The sequence below is a fragment of the Oreochromis aureus genome, linkage group 11, assembly GCF_013358895.1.
Source record: "Oreochromis aureus strain Israel breed Guangdong linkage group 11, ZZ_aureus, whole genome shotgun sequence".
NCBI classification, from domain to species: Eukaryota; Metazoa; Chordata; class Actinopteri; order Cichliformes; family Cichlidae; genus Oreochromis; species Oreochromis aureus.
The window spans coordinates 13,802,257-13,816,955 of NC_052952.1; the positions used below are offsets into that span (position 1 = coordinate 13,802,257).

Genomic DNA, 14,699 nt, shown 5'->3' on the forward strand with positions numbered 1-14,699 from the left:
CATCTTAGTCACTGTGCTGTGTTTCCATTTAGAATCCACTTTAAAACGACTGGAATTAGCTGATGAAAATCCAAATAAATGAGGTAAGACAAAAACATTAACAATCGAGTTATTTCAGCGCGCTCAAAGTTGTATTTTTATGTGTGAATCTCACTCTGATTTCAGCACATTTGCCGTGACAAAAACACTGTTTTATGTATGTGTGTGTTTGCAGAATCTGTAAACGTTACGGCATGAATGGCATTTAAAGCGCCCGCATCGTATTTCAATCAGCCTCAGTTTCAGCACCATGGAGAGCCAACAGTCCCTGACAGCAAGTCAGCAGACAGTGTTTACCCTCGTGTACATGTTCGAGCCAAAAAAAAAGCCTTCTGTATGCGTACAGCAGATGACATTTTTATATCTGGCATTTAAATGGTTTTAACTTGTGTCCGTTGGGATGATTTTAAGGAATACCGCAAATCCATGAAGGGAATGTAAAATCTTTGATAGATGATATGGTTTCGATAAATGTTAAATCCTGTTAAATCTAGTTTTGCAGCGTCGGAGGGGGTACTATTGATGATACTATTGCATCATGTGCATTTCTAAGAATAATGTATAGACTAAGTGTATGTAAAATTGAAACGTGGACAGCACGCAGTGTACTGCTGTACAAAGTCCATATCGCTACACGGTGGGGGGGCTTCGGTCGTTAAGTAACGCCCCGCTCGTTATGTAACACACTTGGGATGGCGGGCACATTACTGCGCGCGCACAGTCAGTGGTCTCACTTCTTGCCCAATCGCGTGCGTCGTCAGTCTGCACTCAGCTCTCATCCGCCCGACATCCACACAGCAGCGCGCAGGCTGGCACCACCAGCAGAGGAACGACCCTTTGTGCTTCACCCAAACTGACGCGCATCCTTCTGAGAGACATCACCGTCTAACGTCACCGTCCACCATCCAGGCAGGTGTTGTTGTGTTTTTGATCCTCTCATCGAAAACGATGTCGCATCAAACGCGTGTTAGCCTCTAAAAATCTTCCCTTAAAACTATTTTAGGAATGGCAGCAGGTGGGGAGGGGTGGAGGGAAGAGCTGTTTACAAGTTCAGGAGCGAGTCTTCTTTAGATTTTTTTTTTTTCAATCATGATATTTTTGCCTATGCGCATAAATATGACATTTTGGATGCTTCTGGGTGAAATCTGTCCACCCCATGCTTGAAGTTGTTTACAGCCAGAGACGTCCTGTAGCTGACTCCGCACGTCGTTATTTTGGAGACATGTCAGCGCCTCAGGAAAACATTCCCAGAAACTGCGGGGGCGCCAGATGAAACAAAACAAAAATCCCACGGCTGGATGCGATAGGATAAAAATGTAAATCGAGCGACTATTAAATGGTTATATGAAAAGAACCGCTTTATTTGTTGGTATGATATTATCTAAATAGGCTTTATAATACTCAGTTTAAAAAAAGAAAAGGAAAAATGGATTTTGAAGGGAGCTGTGGTAAACAAAGGGAGGCATGTAAACACATGGTGCGCTGTCCCAGGGTTTATTAATGATGCTTTAAATGGCTGCCCAAATTCTCTTTTATTTTGGGTGTGTTGACAGCACTGGAAAGACATGCAAACGAAAATGATCGCCACTATATGGAGAATAATTCTTATGACTGTGGTTTTCTTTTGCATAAACACATCTTCTGTACTGGCAGGAAGCTATTTTACCAAAAGTCACTTTTAGTTTCAGGATGCTTCATGCTGAAAGTGAAAGTCACTTCCAAGCACTGACATCATGCATTAATGATGCAGTCTGTTTAAGGGTTGGTGGGCTTAAAATAAAAGTTGCAGGTATGACATGTGACTCAGCAGAGAGAATGAAATCATTCCATTGAATCTTTCCTCTTTTTTTTTCAGCAAAGGGAGGGGGAACAAGAGTCAAACATCAGCTGGTTTTCACAGAAATCAAGCAATTTAATGCCTCAGTAATAAACACAGCAAATGTACCGACTGCATTATGATGTTAATGTCAAAGTGGAATGAGAAGCTTCGCATTAGTTCATGTGTGTCATCACCATTATGAAAAACACATACTCTGGGATGGATTAAGGGAATTATTATTGACGCCCACTCCATGCTGTTTTAAAACAACACCATCTGGATGAGGGGAGTAGCTCCAGTGGAGGCTTAAAGACTTGTTTACTTGTATCCCACTGACAGTTCTTATAAAACATCCTTTCTCAGTTCATCTTCTTACTAAATCAGCAACCTCCCATGAAGTTTGTTTGGAATACAGTTTTTTAAATTATTATTTATTTATTTTTGGATTGATTATGGTTCATATGTGCAGGCAATTTGGCTGTTTGTTGCTTAAAGGGAGGCTTTGCAGCTTAGGCAGTTCTTAGCCTCTTACTCAGCAGGTAGCCAATCAACTTTGTCTAGAGACAAGTAAAGGATCGAATGTATGGGTCTTGGCCACAGTCAAATCATCAAATATGGGTATACCACAAATGGATGGGCAGGAATCAATGTCAACACAATGTAACACAATACTACAAAACCAAGGTGTGTACAGTTCAAATAAAAACAACCTCAAGCAAAACTAAGCAGAAGAAAGGAACCAGCAAATCTCTTTAGTTCATTTAATCAGGAGGCTTCAGTGCATAGGCTTATTCTAACTGAGATGTTTGACACTGTGACTAAGAGCTATATATTTAAACAATCAATCTACACTGAAAGTCCTTGTAGCCCATAGTAAAGCTAAAACACCCAGCATCATCAGCAGACTGTCAGAATCCACTGAGCCCACTCTTTTTGCAGCCAATTGTTATTAAGACACTACATTCAAAACTGAAAACCTCAGCCTCTGAGAGATACTAGAATGGAAGTCAAAAGATCAATAAAGTCATGCCGAGTTATTTTCAGGGAACCATGGATGCCTTTGCTTTGCATAACGTCAGTCCATTCGGTGGCATCACCTCCAAAATTTGTCATCCTGGTAGCGGTGCTTCCTAAAAAGCAAAACAATCATCGGTATTCTCGTGACAATCTGCCTCATAGTAGTTTAGACACCACATTTCAATCAGCACCAAAACTGTCAGACAGGCTGACACCACCATCCACATTTCCTCTTGACCACACCCTGTTTGATTGAAAAATCACACATCTCATCTTCTCTGCTCAGCTCTTGTTTCAGTTTATCCACATCCACCACCCCTCTATGCCTTACTCATGTTTGTTTGTTTTACCTTTAAAGCCCATTAATGAGAGCCACAGTTTAAAAGAAAATCCATTAAAAATATGCAAATATAAATATTCACTGATCTCATCAAATCAGTGGCACGATGCTCCGTGAACACGCTGGCTAGAGTACACAATGTTCATTCAGTCTGAGGAAAGCATCGAGCAGCTGAATGGTACCTCCCCTTCATCACTTCCAGATATTTCCTCAGCGAAAGGCTGAGTAGGATGAGCAGCAGAAGCCTTCACTCTGTGCACATTCATACATAACTGGTTCCTTCTAGCTCGATTCTTTCGCACAGCTTATCCCCTTCAGTTGCTATGACTGTTGCTAGGGCACGGCAGCAGTCGCCCGGCCCTGCTTGGTGCCTATAATCTGATTCTGCCATGCTATTGCACCGGGCTTTTGTGTACTACAACAGCGAAGGATGAAATTGTGGATGCCTGAAAACCAAAAGAATAAAAGTGTAAGATAAAGTGGTGCAGTACAATTCAGAACATGTCAGTCTATTTTTGAAGAAGATGGAAGTGGAGTTTGAGTCCTGAGACTCTGTGTTCTAATTTTGCAGTTCAGTTTGGTCCTTTGTGGGTTGGAAAGGAGGATTTTGCACACTTCTGGGCTACTCATTAATGGATAATAGGTCGTATTAGGTCCTTAGTTTTGCAAAGGCAGGTGATCGAAGTACTTTTCTTTTTAATGTAGGAGGGGGGAAGGTGAGATCAGAGTCAAAGGATGCGACAGCAGCACACAGGCCCTGGGGTCAATGACATAATTCCCAATGCCGCCCCCAAAAAAGAATCTGTATGTACTTATGCAACTGACCCCCTTACTCGAGGGTGCTGAGAGGCAATCAACAGGCAAGAGGAACCAAAGTAATTTTATAAAGTTTATTCAAGCGTGAGAGAAGATCTGCATTATTTAGCTATGGAGCATCAATAAAAAATGATTCTCTCTTGTTTAAATGTGCACGTACAAAAAAAAAAGTTCAGCGTTAGACCAGAGTTTCTCTCTGCTTTGGCTTCTACTTGAAACCCTTTTATAGAAAAAGAAGCCACAGCATCGCTCCAGCATCCATTAGATTTCATTGATTGAAGCACTTTGTGGCATTTGGCAGGCAGCCCTGCACTTTTTGCACAGACAGCTGATAAGCAGAGTTAGCATGGCCTCATCTACTGTATTACTGTGCTTTATATCTATCATTTTAATCTGGGATAACTTTGATGAATAATCCGAACATGAAGAGATTGCTCTTTATATCTGCATCTGCACAAAGACCGAACTGTTCTAAAACCATAAGCAAACTGAGTTAAAGGTCTAGTATGTAGAATTTAGAGGTATTATCATGTCCAACTACAGATGTAAGTAAGTTTAGAACAAGCCCTTTATAGGCAGCGCATCTTCTTATAATAATCCTGCCATGCTGCAGAGTAGAACAAGCAAACCAAATACAGTTTCTAGAAAAGGCTTTTCACATTTAGACTGAATCAACACCCTTATGAGCTCTCCATCATGCTTGGAAATGAAAGGATTAATTTTGTTCCATTTTGCAATCTGATGCCATTAAATCTCATACAGTGTTCCTTTAATCGATTTAAAATTCATTTCTGCCATATGTTTTTTGTTTGTTTTTTTGTCCAGGGTTAGGGTTAAAACTTAGATTTTCTGAACTTTTGATTAGCATCATTATGTAAAGGTAAAGACATTTCAGCCCATGCTCTGCATGTCTTTATTGCTCATTGGCAAACTTCAGCATGCTAAGTAGACAGAAATGCCAAACCTCTGTACGTTAACATCAGCATGCTTGTACATTGAAGCTCTGCAACTATTAAGATTCTTACATAGATGTAGACTCATAATTATTTTTACATAATCTCCTTTCGTTTAGATTTTCTTTGTAATTCCTTGGCTTCATTTGACTGTTTAAAGGCCGACTGATCCTGATAAGAAAAGGTAGCCGACTGTTTATTTTTAGCATTTTCTTATTTATTTCCTGTGTTGGGCCAAGTTTGCCTTCAGGCTTCTAGTGCCATCTGTACCAGGCAGCATTTGTGTGTGTGTGTGTGTGTGGGGGGGGGGGGATTCAATGGTGTAACAGGGTTGCCTTTGTTTATTATGAGTCTGACTTCCACATCAAAATTCTTTTCTATATACGGTCCACAGCAATGTGACTTACCTGTTTTTTTTCTCTTCTTTCACACTGATCAGAGGAGAAAGCGTGAGGCACAATGGGACCATTCCAAGAATATGAGGTGAGTCTTAACTGAATGCAAAATACTCTTTTTTACCCATAAAAACAAAGATAAAACAAAAATATCTGCAACCTTGCAGTTATTATCATAAGATAATTAATGATAAATATGACCTGAACTAAATCTTTTGGCAATTCAAAAGAAAAAAAAAGAAAATCGTAGTTATCATACATGCACTACATCAGTGCCTCCTGCTCTGATAAACAGGAAAACAAATCACCACAGAAAGGGAGCCCCCGCAGCCGCATCCCACGTCTGGTCCTCCATCCTTTCCGACCGAAAGACAAGGGATCACCTCTGTCTGATTCCCCTTTCTCAGAGGAGGAGGGCAGGGAGTGTGACATCAGCTCTGAGCACTCCAAGAGGACCATCAGCACCAACAGTTTTTGTTCTGGTAAGAAGCTCAGCTCCAGGGCAAGGGCAGGACATGCCTAATATAAACTGAACGTGACTGGTGGTCAGTTGACAAATTTTATAACAATACTACAATGCAAACATTTTGCAAAGGTTAAGCAAAGGTTATGCACACTCAAAAGGAAAATGCATCTTTGTTTGGTTTTCTCTCAAGCTAGCCTCTATTAAGAAACAGAGCAAAAAATGCAAAGAGTGAATGTGTGTGACCACAGAAACTACTTGACAGCTTCTTTCTGGTGGTGATGAGCCATTGTAAAAGCTGTTGTGCTATCTGCCAGAGAGCAAACTTAAGCTGCGATTGACTGCTTATGCTCGCTGCCTGCCCTGCGCTGCCCATTCTTGGCTATTACTGTCTGTGTGCCTGTCTACAATAGATGACACCGGCTGCCCCACTAGTCAGTCTGTGTCCCCCTCCAAAACCCCGTCAGGCTCAGAGCAGAGTGCCCACGGATCGCCGATACTCCCAGAGCGCAAGACCAAAGTGAAGAGGGTGAGGGTGATGGCCGAGTGGAGCGGTGAAGCACGGAGCGCGCCGAGGCACAAGAGGGAGCTGAGGTCGGCCATGAAAGCCAGAGGTACAAAAAAAGAGTACTGTGAAAAATACAAAAACAAAATTCGAGGTAAAGCTAACTCGGGTCAAGAAATCAATGATTCTGTTACCACTCATAAGTTTTGTTTTTTTCTACTCACAGACTTCTGTAGTGCAGCATGGTTATCACATAACAATTTCCCACTCTGGGATGCAGCTGGTTACTAAAAAGAAAATTGTGAATGGGAGAAGAGCCATTTGTGTATCTGTGCATTTTTTTTTAACCAGATAATAACATTTTTTCTCTTATAATCTGAGGCAAAAGGGAAAAAAATGCTTGACTAATAATCAGACTGAACAAGGACACTGATTGGTGGGGAGAAATGTTTGGGAGCTTAACCAATTAGGTTGATTAGCAGGAGGTCAGCTCACTGATTGAAGGTGCACAGACTCTTAGTTGACTCACAAAGTGGTGAAGGATCACTGAGATTTGAGCAATTTTAATTGTCACAGTTGTCACTGGACACAGAAATATGGTTTTGTTTAATGGAAAAAGACACTACTCAGGTATGACTCTGATTTCAGTTTGGAATCACTGAAACTCTAAAATGATGACCTGCTTTTGTTCTGCTTCCATTACTGAGCTCGCTGATGTTCTTCGTCACTGTGCCCAGGCCTCAAGCCTTTGTCCTGCTGCAACAGGACAACAGCAGAGAGAGATTGCATAAGGCTGGATAGCATTGGCTAAATGTGGAGTTCCAGTGATATTTTTGATGATATGGTTCATTTTTGGCTAAGCATTAGTATAGATTGCTCATAAATCTCAGTGGAAATCCTATTTAGAGATATCAACACCATAATCCTGCAGTGGTTGCTGGATGAGGGATTGTTTATGATTTTAAAAACAGAAAATGGTTTTCTAATGCACAACAATAAGTTAAACTCAATTCTAAAACGGTTTCAGTTTCTAATGTGGCACCTTGGGAAAATTAATTGCTCTAATGCGTTAAACTCAAATTAACTCTGGTTGTGGTTTAAAGGCAGGAGTCATGTGACTAGCTGGTAACTTTTGGCTTCTTTTAGCAGGAATTTAAGTAGGATTCCTTTTTTAGTTTTTATAAAATTGACCCTTATTAAATTATGTAGAACCCAGAGTGTTGCTGGAGAAGTATAGCAGTGATCAAAAGTTGTACTGTGTCTTTGTGGATCCAGAGGAAGTATATAATGGTGTACCAAGAGAGAAACTGTGTGACTGCATGAGGAAGTCAGAAAGTGGCAGAAAAATATGTAAGAAGACAGAGAGACAGTGGTGAGGTGTGTCGTAGGAGTGACAGAGGAGTTCAAGGCAGGGATGGGATCGCGTCAGGGTTTGGCTCTGAGCCCCTTCTTGTTTGCTCTGGTGAGGGATGGGTTGACAGATGAGGTCAGGCAGGAGTCTCCGTGGACTATGATGATTGGAGACAACACTGTGGTCTGTAGTGAGAGTAGGGAGCAGGTAGAAGAGAGTCTGGAGAAAAAAGGAATGAAAGTCAGTGGAAGAAAGATGGACTACATGCGTGTGAATGAGAGGGAGGTGGGTGAAACGGCCAAGATGCAAGGAGCAGAGGCAGTGAAGGTGGATGAAGTTAAATACCTGGGGTCAACAAGCCAAAGCAATAGATAGTGCACAGGAGAGGTGAAGAGGAGTGTGGGTGGAGATGAGTGTTTGGGATAATATGTGACAGGAGCATGCAGCAACAGTGAAAGGGAAGGTTTACCAGATTGTAATGACACTTACTATTATGTTTTGCAGAGCAGACAGAGCTGGACATGTTAAGATTTTCTCAGTGGGGGTGACCAGAATGGAAGATTAGAAAGGAGTATGTCAGAGGGATAGCTTAGGTCATGCGGTTTGGAGACAAAGAAAGAGAGACAAGGCTGAGATAGTTTGGACATGCGTAGAGGGGGGGATAGTAGATATATATTTGACAAAGGGTGTTGAAGATGGAGCTGCCCGGCAGGAGTGGACATGGAGAGGGTTGGTGTGACAGGAAGATGCAAGGGATAAGCTGAGATGGAAGCGGATGATCTGCTGCGCTGACCTCTACAGGGAGCAGCCAAAAAAAGGAGACATAATTATGTAGAACCCACATTTTTAACTTACAGGAATCAATCAGTGTTTCTGCATCACTAAAGATAACTGTTAAACAGTTTGTTTTATCCTGTTGGGACATTGTGCTCTTTTTCCTTTTTTTTTCCTTCCTTCAGGTAGTGAGGCAGACTTCAGCTCTTCCAGCAGCACAGGCAGCCTGAAGACCAGGGAGGGTCTCACTTCCAATTCAGTTGGAAAGAAAGCTCTTTCACGCAGGTATGAGGTTTAATATGTGCATCATAAATCACTAACAGATTTGAACTTAAGTTTTCAAGACATGTGTTATCCAGCAAGACTGCAGTGTGCATATACACACTTTTAATTTTATTTTAAGTCGCAGCACTCACATCAGGCCACTTCCGGTGTTCAAACCAGCCGGGAACCCAGCAGCCAACAGAGATGCAGAACTCTACGCACCCTACCGAACTCCTCCAAGAGCTGCCTCCTCAACCAACAGCAGCAGCTGCACCTCCAGCCCCACTTCTAGGTAATAAATATAGATTTCATGCTTATTTGCCCTTTTCTCTTTATTTCCTGTTAAATGTATTTGAAGTGTAACCTCTTTTGTAGGACAAGCAGGTAGATTTTGGAGACTGTAAAGGTTTAGGCTGTGGCTCGGGCCATGTGCAGTGACCACTAGTGAGTGGGTGGCTGGATTTAGGCTCAGACAGTTATCATTTCCTCTCTTGCAGCTGGCTGGGATTATATTGGTCATGATTTGGCTGTAGCTGGGATTAATGGGGATTTAATATAGCAAATGTCTGAATATGGTACCCAGACAGTGACCCTTCTGACTGGGTCTCATTTGCAACTAGAGCGAAAGCACTTTACTCTGCAAAGAGAAGAGGGTCATAAAATTTCTCATACAACAGAATACAGTTGCCTGAATCTTAAATATTTGCTAAAACCGAATTTCTAACATGGTGCTTAAGGCAGCAGATTATTTGAAAGGCTCTGTTAGTTTGCATCTCAGCCCTGCATAAGCCCTTACTTTAAAAATCCACTCTCAGGAGCAGTCCAAACGATAGACACTCAACCCTTTTTAGTTTCTATGCAGACACAGAATCTGCCCTGTTTTCCATGCTCACAGCTTCCATAAGTGCATCATAATCCTCCAGTCCTGTCACTCCAAGACGTGCTGTTTGTCAGCATTCCTCTGCCTGGCTAAGTGTCATGTGACATTGCTTCCCCCTCACATGCTGCTTTCTCCAGGGCTGTGTCTATTTCTGGCAGGGATGCAGCATATTTGCATCAAAGCCTAGAGTAACCCAGGTTGCTAGGATATCGTTCTGGTGAAAGAGAGCGGCTTAAATGCTGCTTTGCATATCATCCAAATCCGCTAACTTTTTTGGGGGGTGACAGGAATCCTTTTATCAGTTTTCTCTGAGCATGATGACACATCTATTTGAGGACATGTAGGGGACATTTGCCTCGGCTAATTCAGTTTGCTGTAGATAAAGGCTTTTTCCACTAAGGTGATTTCTTTGCTAGCTAACGCTGCTTGTATTCAGCATTTTAGGATTTTAAGTCTGTTGCCTGCATGCCAGTAATCCTGTGTCAGACAGTAATTCCAGGCTTCAGGGAGCATCTGCCCTGACAGCACTCCGAACCCGACTAATTACACTCTGTGGGGAAAATTTAGCTGAAGTTTTAAATTGGTTTGTTTTCTGCAGCTGTTTAAAAATGTCTGCTTGATGAATGACAGACAATCAGTTCCCGAGGTGTAAACATCCACCGGCAACCTCATTTCCCTTTCTCCCTCTCTTTGTCTGCCCAACAGGAGGGCAGGTCTTGGCCGCTACCATTCATGTGGCGACAACCACGGAATCAGGCCTCCGAACCCTGAGCAGTACCTCACCCCTCTGCAGCAGAAGGAAGTGGCCATCAGACACCTGAAGACCAAACTGCTGGAATCTGAGAACAGAGTCCGTGACAGGTTGGCAGCACAGGGGCTCCTCATGTCCAGCTGTTCAGTTTTAGAACAGGATGACGGCAAAAATGTACTGCTGTGCTGATGTAATGCTTGCATGCTGCAGTTCTGCTCCTCACTAACATCTTGTGAAGTCAAAACCCCGTGGAAAAGGAGTGTTGCATTAGACTGCACATACAAAGCATAGTTTTAAAGAGTGTTTCTTTATTCCTATGCTGCGCTTATAACAGTGATGGATTAAATATTGTCCTTGTCATGTATTAAGTATGGGACTGTGGTCAATTAGTTTAGCATGAAGACTCAAACAGGAGGATCTGGACAAATGACAAAATGTGCCATTTTTATTTTGGGTGAAAATTTGAGTGATTTATTTATTTTACTTTACTACAGTTTGCTTGAATGTGTATACAAAAAGGGGGCATAGTAAGAAATCAATAGGAATGGCATTGCTGTGGTTAGATGGGTTAAAAGTGTGGTAGCTAGGTTACACCAGCCAAATTTTCACTCTAATCAAAATACAAGACAAAAGTTTCTTAAATTTTATTCAAAAACCATAAACAACACAGGTTGTTGGCTTTAAATAGATAATGCTACCAAGTCATATGTCAAGTGTTAAGGCCCATGTGTGGCCCACCTGCCACTTCGACACAAACTTCAAGACACGAGCAGTAAATTTAGGTCAGAGTAATATTACACACTAATGACCTCCTATTTGATTCATCTTTTTTACATAAATGTGTAACTGTACATACTTGTCATTTCAAACTGAATAGTTATTCCCCCCCCTTGAATTCAGGCATTTTTGGTTTGTAGTCACATGTGTAAAATCAAGTGCCTAGCCATAGCCATCAGCCTTCACAGACATTTGTATTAAAGTGGCAGACAACATGAAGTTACAAACTCAATAAATGGAGAGTTTAAAAAAAACAACAACAACAACAACATCCTGTCATGTGTAAGTGGCCTAGGACTTCTGTCCATATAGTGTATTTCCCTGTTCTAACAGTAAATGTCTAGCCACCTAAACCCACACATACAGTGGGTTGTCACAGCCATCCCCCAGAACATCCAGTCTTTAGCTAAGCTATGTATAGCTTCAGACTTGGCATATAGACATGAAAGTGGCATTTTTTTTTTTTTTTCTTCAAACTTTACAAATTACATGGTAAAGTTCACAAGTGTGTATTCAAAAACTGTTCCTTTAAGTTACTTTGGATGTTTTCCTCCCTCTTTATTAGAGAGACAGAGATTGAGGAGCTTAAAGCCCAGCTTAGCAGAATGAGGGAGGACTGGATTGAAGAGGAGTGCCACCGGGTGGAGGCTCAGCTGTCCCTCAAAGAAGCACGCAAAGAGATCAAGCAGCTGCGTCAGGTGGTGGAAACCATGAAGAGCAGCCTGATGGAAAAAGATAAAGGAATTCAGAAATACTTCATTGACATCAACATCCAAAACAGGAAGTTGGAGTCCCTGCTGCAAAGCATGGAGCTCGCCCAGAGTGGTGCCAACCTCCAAGATGAAAACACCCTGGACTTTATGTACGACAGCTCTGATGGCAGCGGGAAGAAGATGGTGGGGGATGAGGAAGGTGCGATGGAGGTGGGACACCAAGGAGCAGAGGCAATGGCAGACAGCGGGCTGCTGGCAAATGATGAGATGGCGAACAGAGCGGACATTTTGGAGAAGGTCTTCATGTCCACTGCAATGGATTTCAGTCAGGACTGTAGCAGCAAGCTGAGGGCCAGTGCAGAGTCTGGGCCCGGAGTGTCTGCACTGTCAGGAGAGAGACAGTTAACAGATTCATCCACTGGAACCCAGCCCACTCTACCAGATATGGTTGCCATCTCAGGCACACTTCCGCATCAGGACAAAGAAGTCCAGGCCGACATCATGCCCATGCCTCCAGACCTGCAGGCGCTGCTCTTTCAGCTTCTAAAGTTCCATGGGGTTGCAGCAGGAGATGCAGCTCTATCAGCCCCAGTTAGTCTAATAGAGTTCCCAAACCTACCTGGCTCCATTTGCACCACCACCAAACAGCCTGACTCAACACCTTCCCAACCCAGCACATTTCCAGAGAGCCCCGACACCTCCGCCGATTCTGGCACATGTTGCTCAGAGCCTTCCGAGAACAGACGATTCATGGAGGAGCTGGACTTTGCTGTCGGCGAGGAGGAGCCTCATCTGTCATCAGGACTGGATGTGGTTGGCAAGCGTTACTGGAGCAACAGCTTCCTGGTGGATCTGGTGGCAGTAGCAGCACCAGTATTGCCTACAGTGGCTTGGCTGTACTCACGACATGGCTTGGACGGAAGCACTCCAGTGTACAACATCGCTGCCCTGATTAGGGGCTGCTGCATCATGGGATTGCACTCTCTTCGTCACATCACTTATAGGCCTGATGCGTAATGGCTTCCTATCTGCATGCAAAACCCCTGACCTTGAACTAAAGCACTTAAGCATCTTTCCAAGAGTATTTGTGACATCGTTGAACACTTGATATCAATGCAGTCATTTTGGTTCGAGCACTGTTGTTTTTTTGTTTTTTGTTGCACTGTAGATACCAAGAGGTGACATGGAAGGGATTATTTATAACAAAGTTTATTTATGTATTTATGATTTACATGTATAAGCAGATCATCTGGGTAGATGGTTGTGTGTTATCATAGTCCTGTGGTGTCCCCAGCTGTTTAAAGCAAAAGTTCTTTGTGTTAAGAGATTTTCAGGAGGTGAAAGACTGACTGCTGCTTTCTGTTTGATGGGAGGTGGGTTCTGGAATGTTACCTTTATTCATAAAGAAACCTTAAACCTTCAGCCAAAGCTTTAACGTAAGTTCACCGTTTTGTGGATTTTTTTTTTTTTTTTTTTTTTTCCTTTTTCCTCCCCTGACTCTGGGTGTAGAGCTTTACTTGGTACTGCCTGTGTATTGTTCATAGAAGCTAATGCTTCAAAGCAACTGACACTTGTTATGTGCCTGAGCAATGTGCAATACTGGTAGTAACATCAGTGTCCTTGCATCTTTATTATTAAAGCATGATAATTCTGGCTATGTTGTAGTTTTGGTTTTTTTCATCTATTTATTTATTTTGGACATATTTGCTTTTGGGTTTATCAAAATTCATGGAAGTCTTTTTCCAAGTTTGACTCACATAAGGGGCATGTTTGAGGCACAAACAATGGGATTTTTTTTTTTGTTTTGTTTTTTTTTTCCCATAAATAAATAAACAGAGGTGGGGTATCTCATCAGAACCCAAGTTCCAGCAAGCAACATGCTCGTGATGGCTCATCTTACATAAAAGCTTTCTCGACCTGTCTACAGATGTCCCCTGGGTTGTGGTTCCGACGGTGGAGTGCATTAGATCCACTTTAATGGGATCTCTCAGAAGCTGTTAAACCTGCCCTTACACCAGTAAAAACTGGGTCAGTGCAGCTTTGAGTCTGCCCACGTAAGCTTTTAGTGATTGCATAATACCCATCACATTCAGTGAAAATTAAAGCAAAAAGCTGATTAAATCTACATGAGCTAACACTTGCATCTTTGTTACAATGGGTCCATTTCCGCTGCAGCTGTAAGGAGAAATGCTACGTTGACATTGCATAACCACAACTCCTCGGTTCACAAGGCATCTGATGAGTCATCAGATGCTGTAATCCCCACATCAGTGTGAGGATGCTAGATTAAATGAGTGGGCAAGCATTGGTTTGAGCATGAGCGCACACCAGTCTTTTAAAGAACACTGGATGTGACTCCACCAACATAGCTTATCCCCTTTCTGAAGACTGATGACGTGCACTTTCCCTTCCTGAAAGTGGGTCAGTCTCTGAGAGGTTTGGCAGGCAGGCCAGCAGAGTCCCCAGGTAGACGGGACTGACATCATTACGATGGAGGTCAGATGTGTGATGACAATAGTCTGTCAGTACCTTCTACAGGCCAGTTTAGCATCAGACTGTGTTTTGATACTGGAATCTTCGTGCATGCTGACGCTTGACTCTAATGCTTAAATGATTGATCATGAAAAGAAATGCTATACAACATGGTAACCATCCTAGATTAGCCACATTGCTAACATTTATGGGCTTGAGAAAGTACGACGATAAATTCTCCACTTCTTTATCTCAGTGCAATCCCTCACAGTCTTTAAGTTTGTGTCACTCCATCAAGGTTTTGTCACATTGTCTCCCCTTAAACACTTCTGTGGTTTGCAGCATTTTTCATGAGGCTGGTTTGCAGGTA

At 42.4% G+C, this 14,699-nt stretch overlaps 1 protein-coding gene across 3 annotated transcripts; it reads left to right on the plus strand.

Moving 5' to 3' along the window:
- Window positions 1–832: 832 nt before the first annotated feature.
- On the plus strand, window positions 833–13,529 carry sybu (syntabulin (syntaxin-interacting)). Of its 3 annotated transcripts, none has more exons than XM_031740281.2 (8): window positions 833–948; window positions 5,424–5,467; window positions 5,675–5,861; window positions 6,256–6,456; window positions 8,658–8,757; window positions 8,876–9,028; window positions 10,322–10,477; window positions 11,710–13,529. In XM_031740281.2, the coding sequence occupies exons 2-8, from the start codon at window positions 5,444–5,446 to the stop codon at window positions 12,872–12,874; spliced, it is 1,986 nt and encodes a 661-aa protein (XP_031596141.2). In that variant the 5' UTR covers window positions 833–948; window positions 5,424–5,443; the 3' UTR covers window positions 12,875–13,529. The 3 variants fall into 3 exon arrangements, with proteins under 3 accessions (XP_031596141.2, XP_031596142.2, XP_031596143.2); XM_031740282.2 differs by having other exon boundaries at window positions 834–948; window positions 6,310–6,456; window positions 11,710–13,528; XM_031740283.2 differs by lacking the exons at window positions 833–948; window positions 5,424–5,467; window positions 5,675–5,861; window positions 6,256–6,456 and adding an exon at window positions 6,789–6,977 and having other exon boundaries at window positions 11,710–13,526.
- The last annotated feature ends 1,170 nt before the right edge of the window (window positions 13,530–14,699 follow it).

Bases quoted from the DNA above. Each gene is read 5' to 3' on its own strand.
- sybu (XM_031740281.2), top strand. From the start codon at position 5,444: ATGGGACCATTCCAAGAATATGAG. The intron at 8,758-8,875 runs GTATGAGGTTTA...TTTTATTTTAAG, and splicing joins AAGAAAGCTCTTTCACGCAG to TCGCAGCACTCACATCAGGC. The intron at 10,478-11,709 runs GTTGGCAGCACA...CCTCTTTATTAG, and splicing joins GAGAACAGAGTCCGTGACAG to AGAGACAGAGATTGAGGAGC.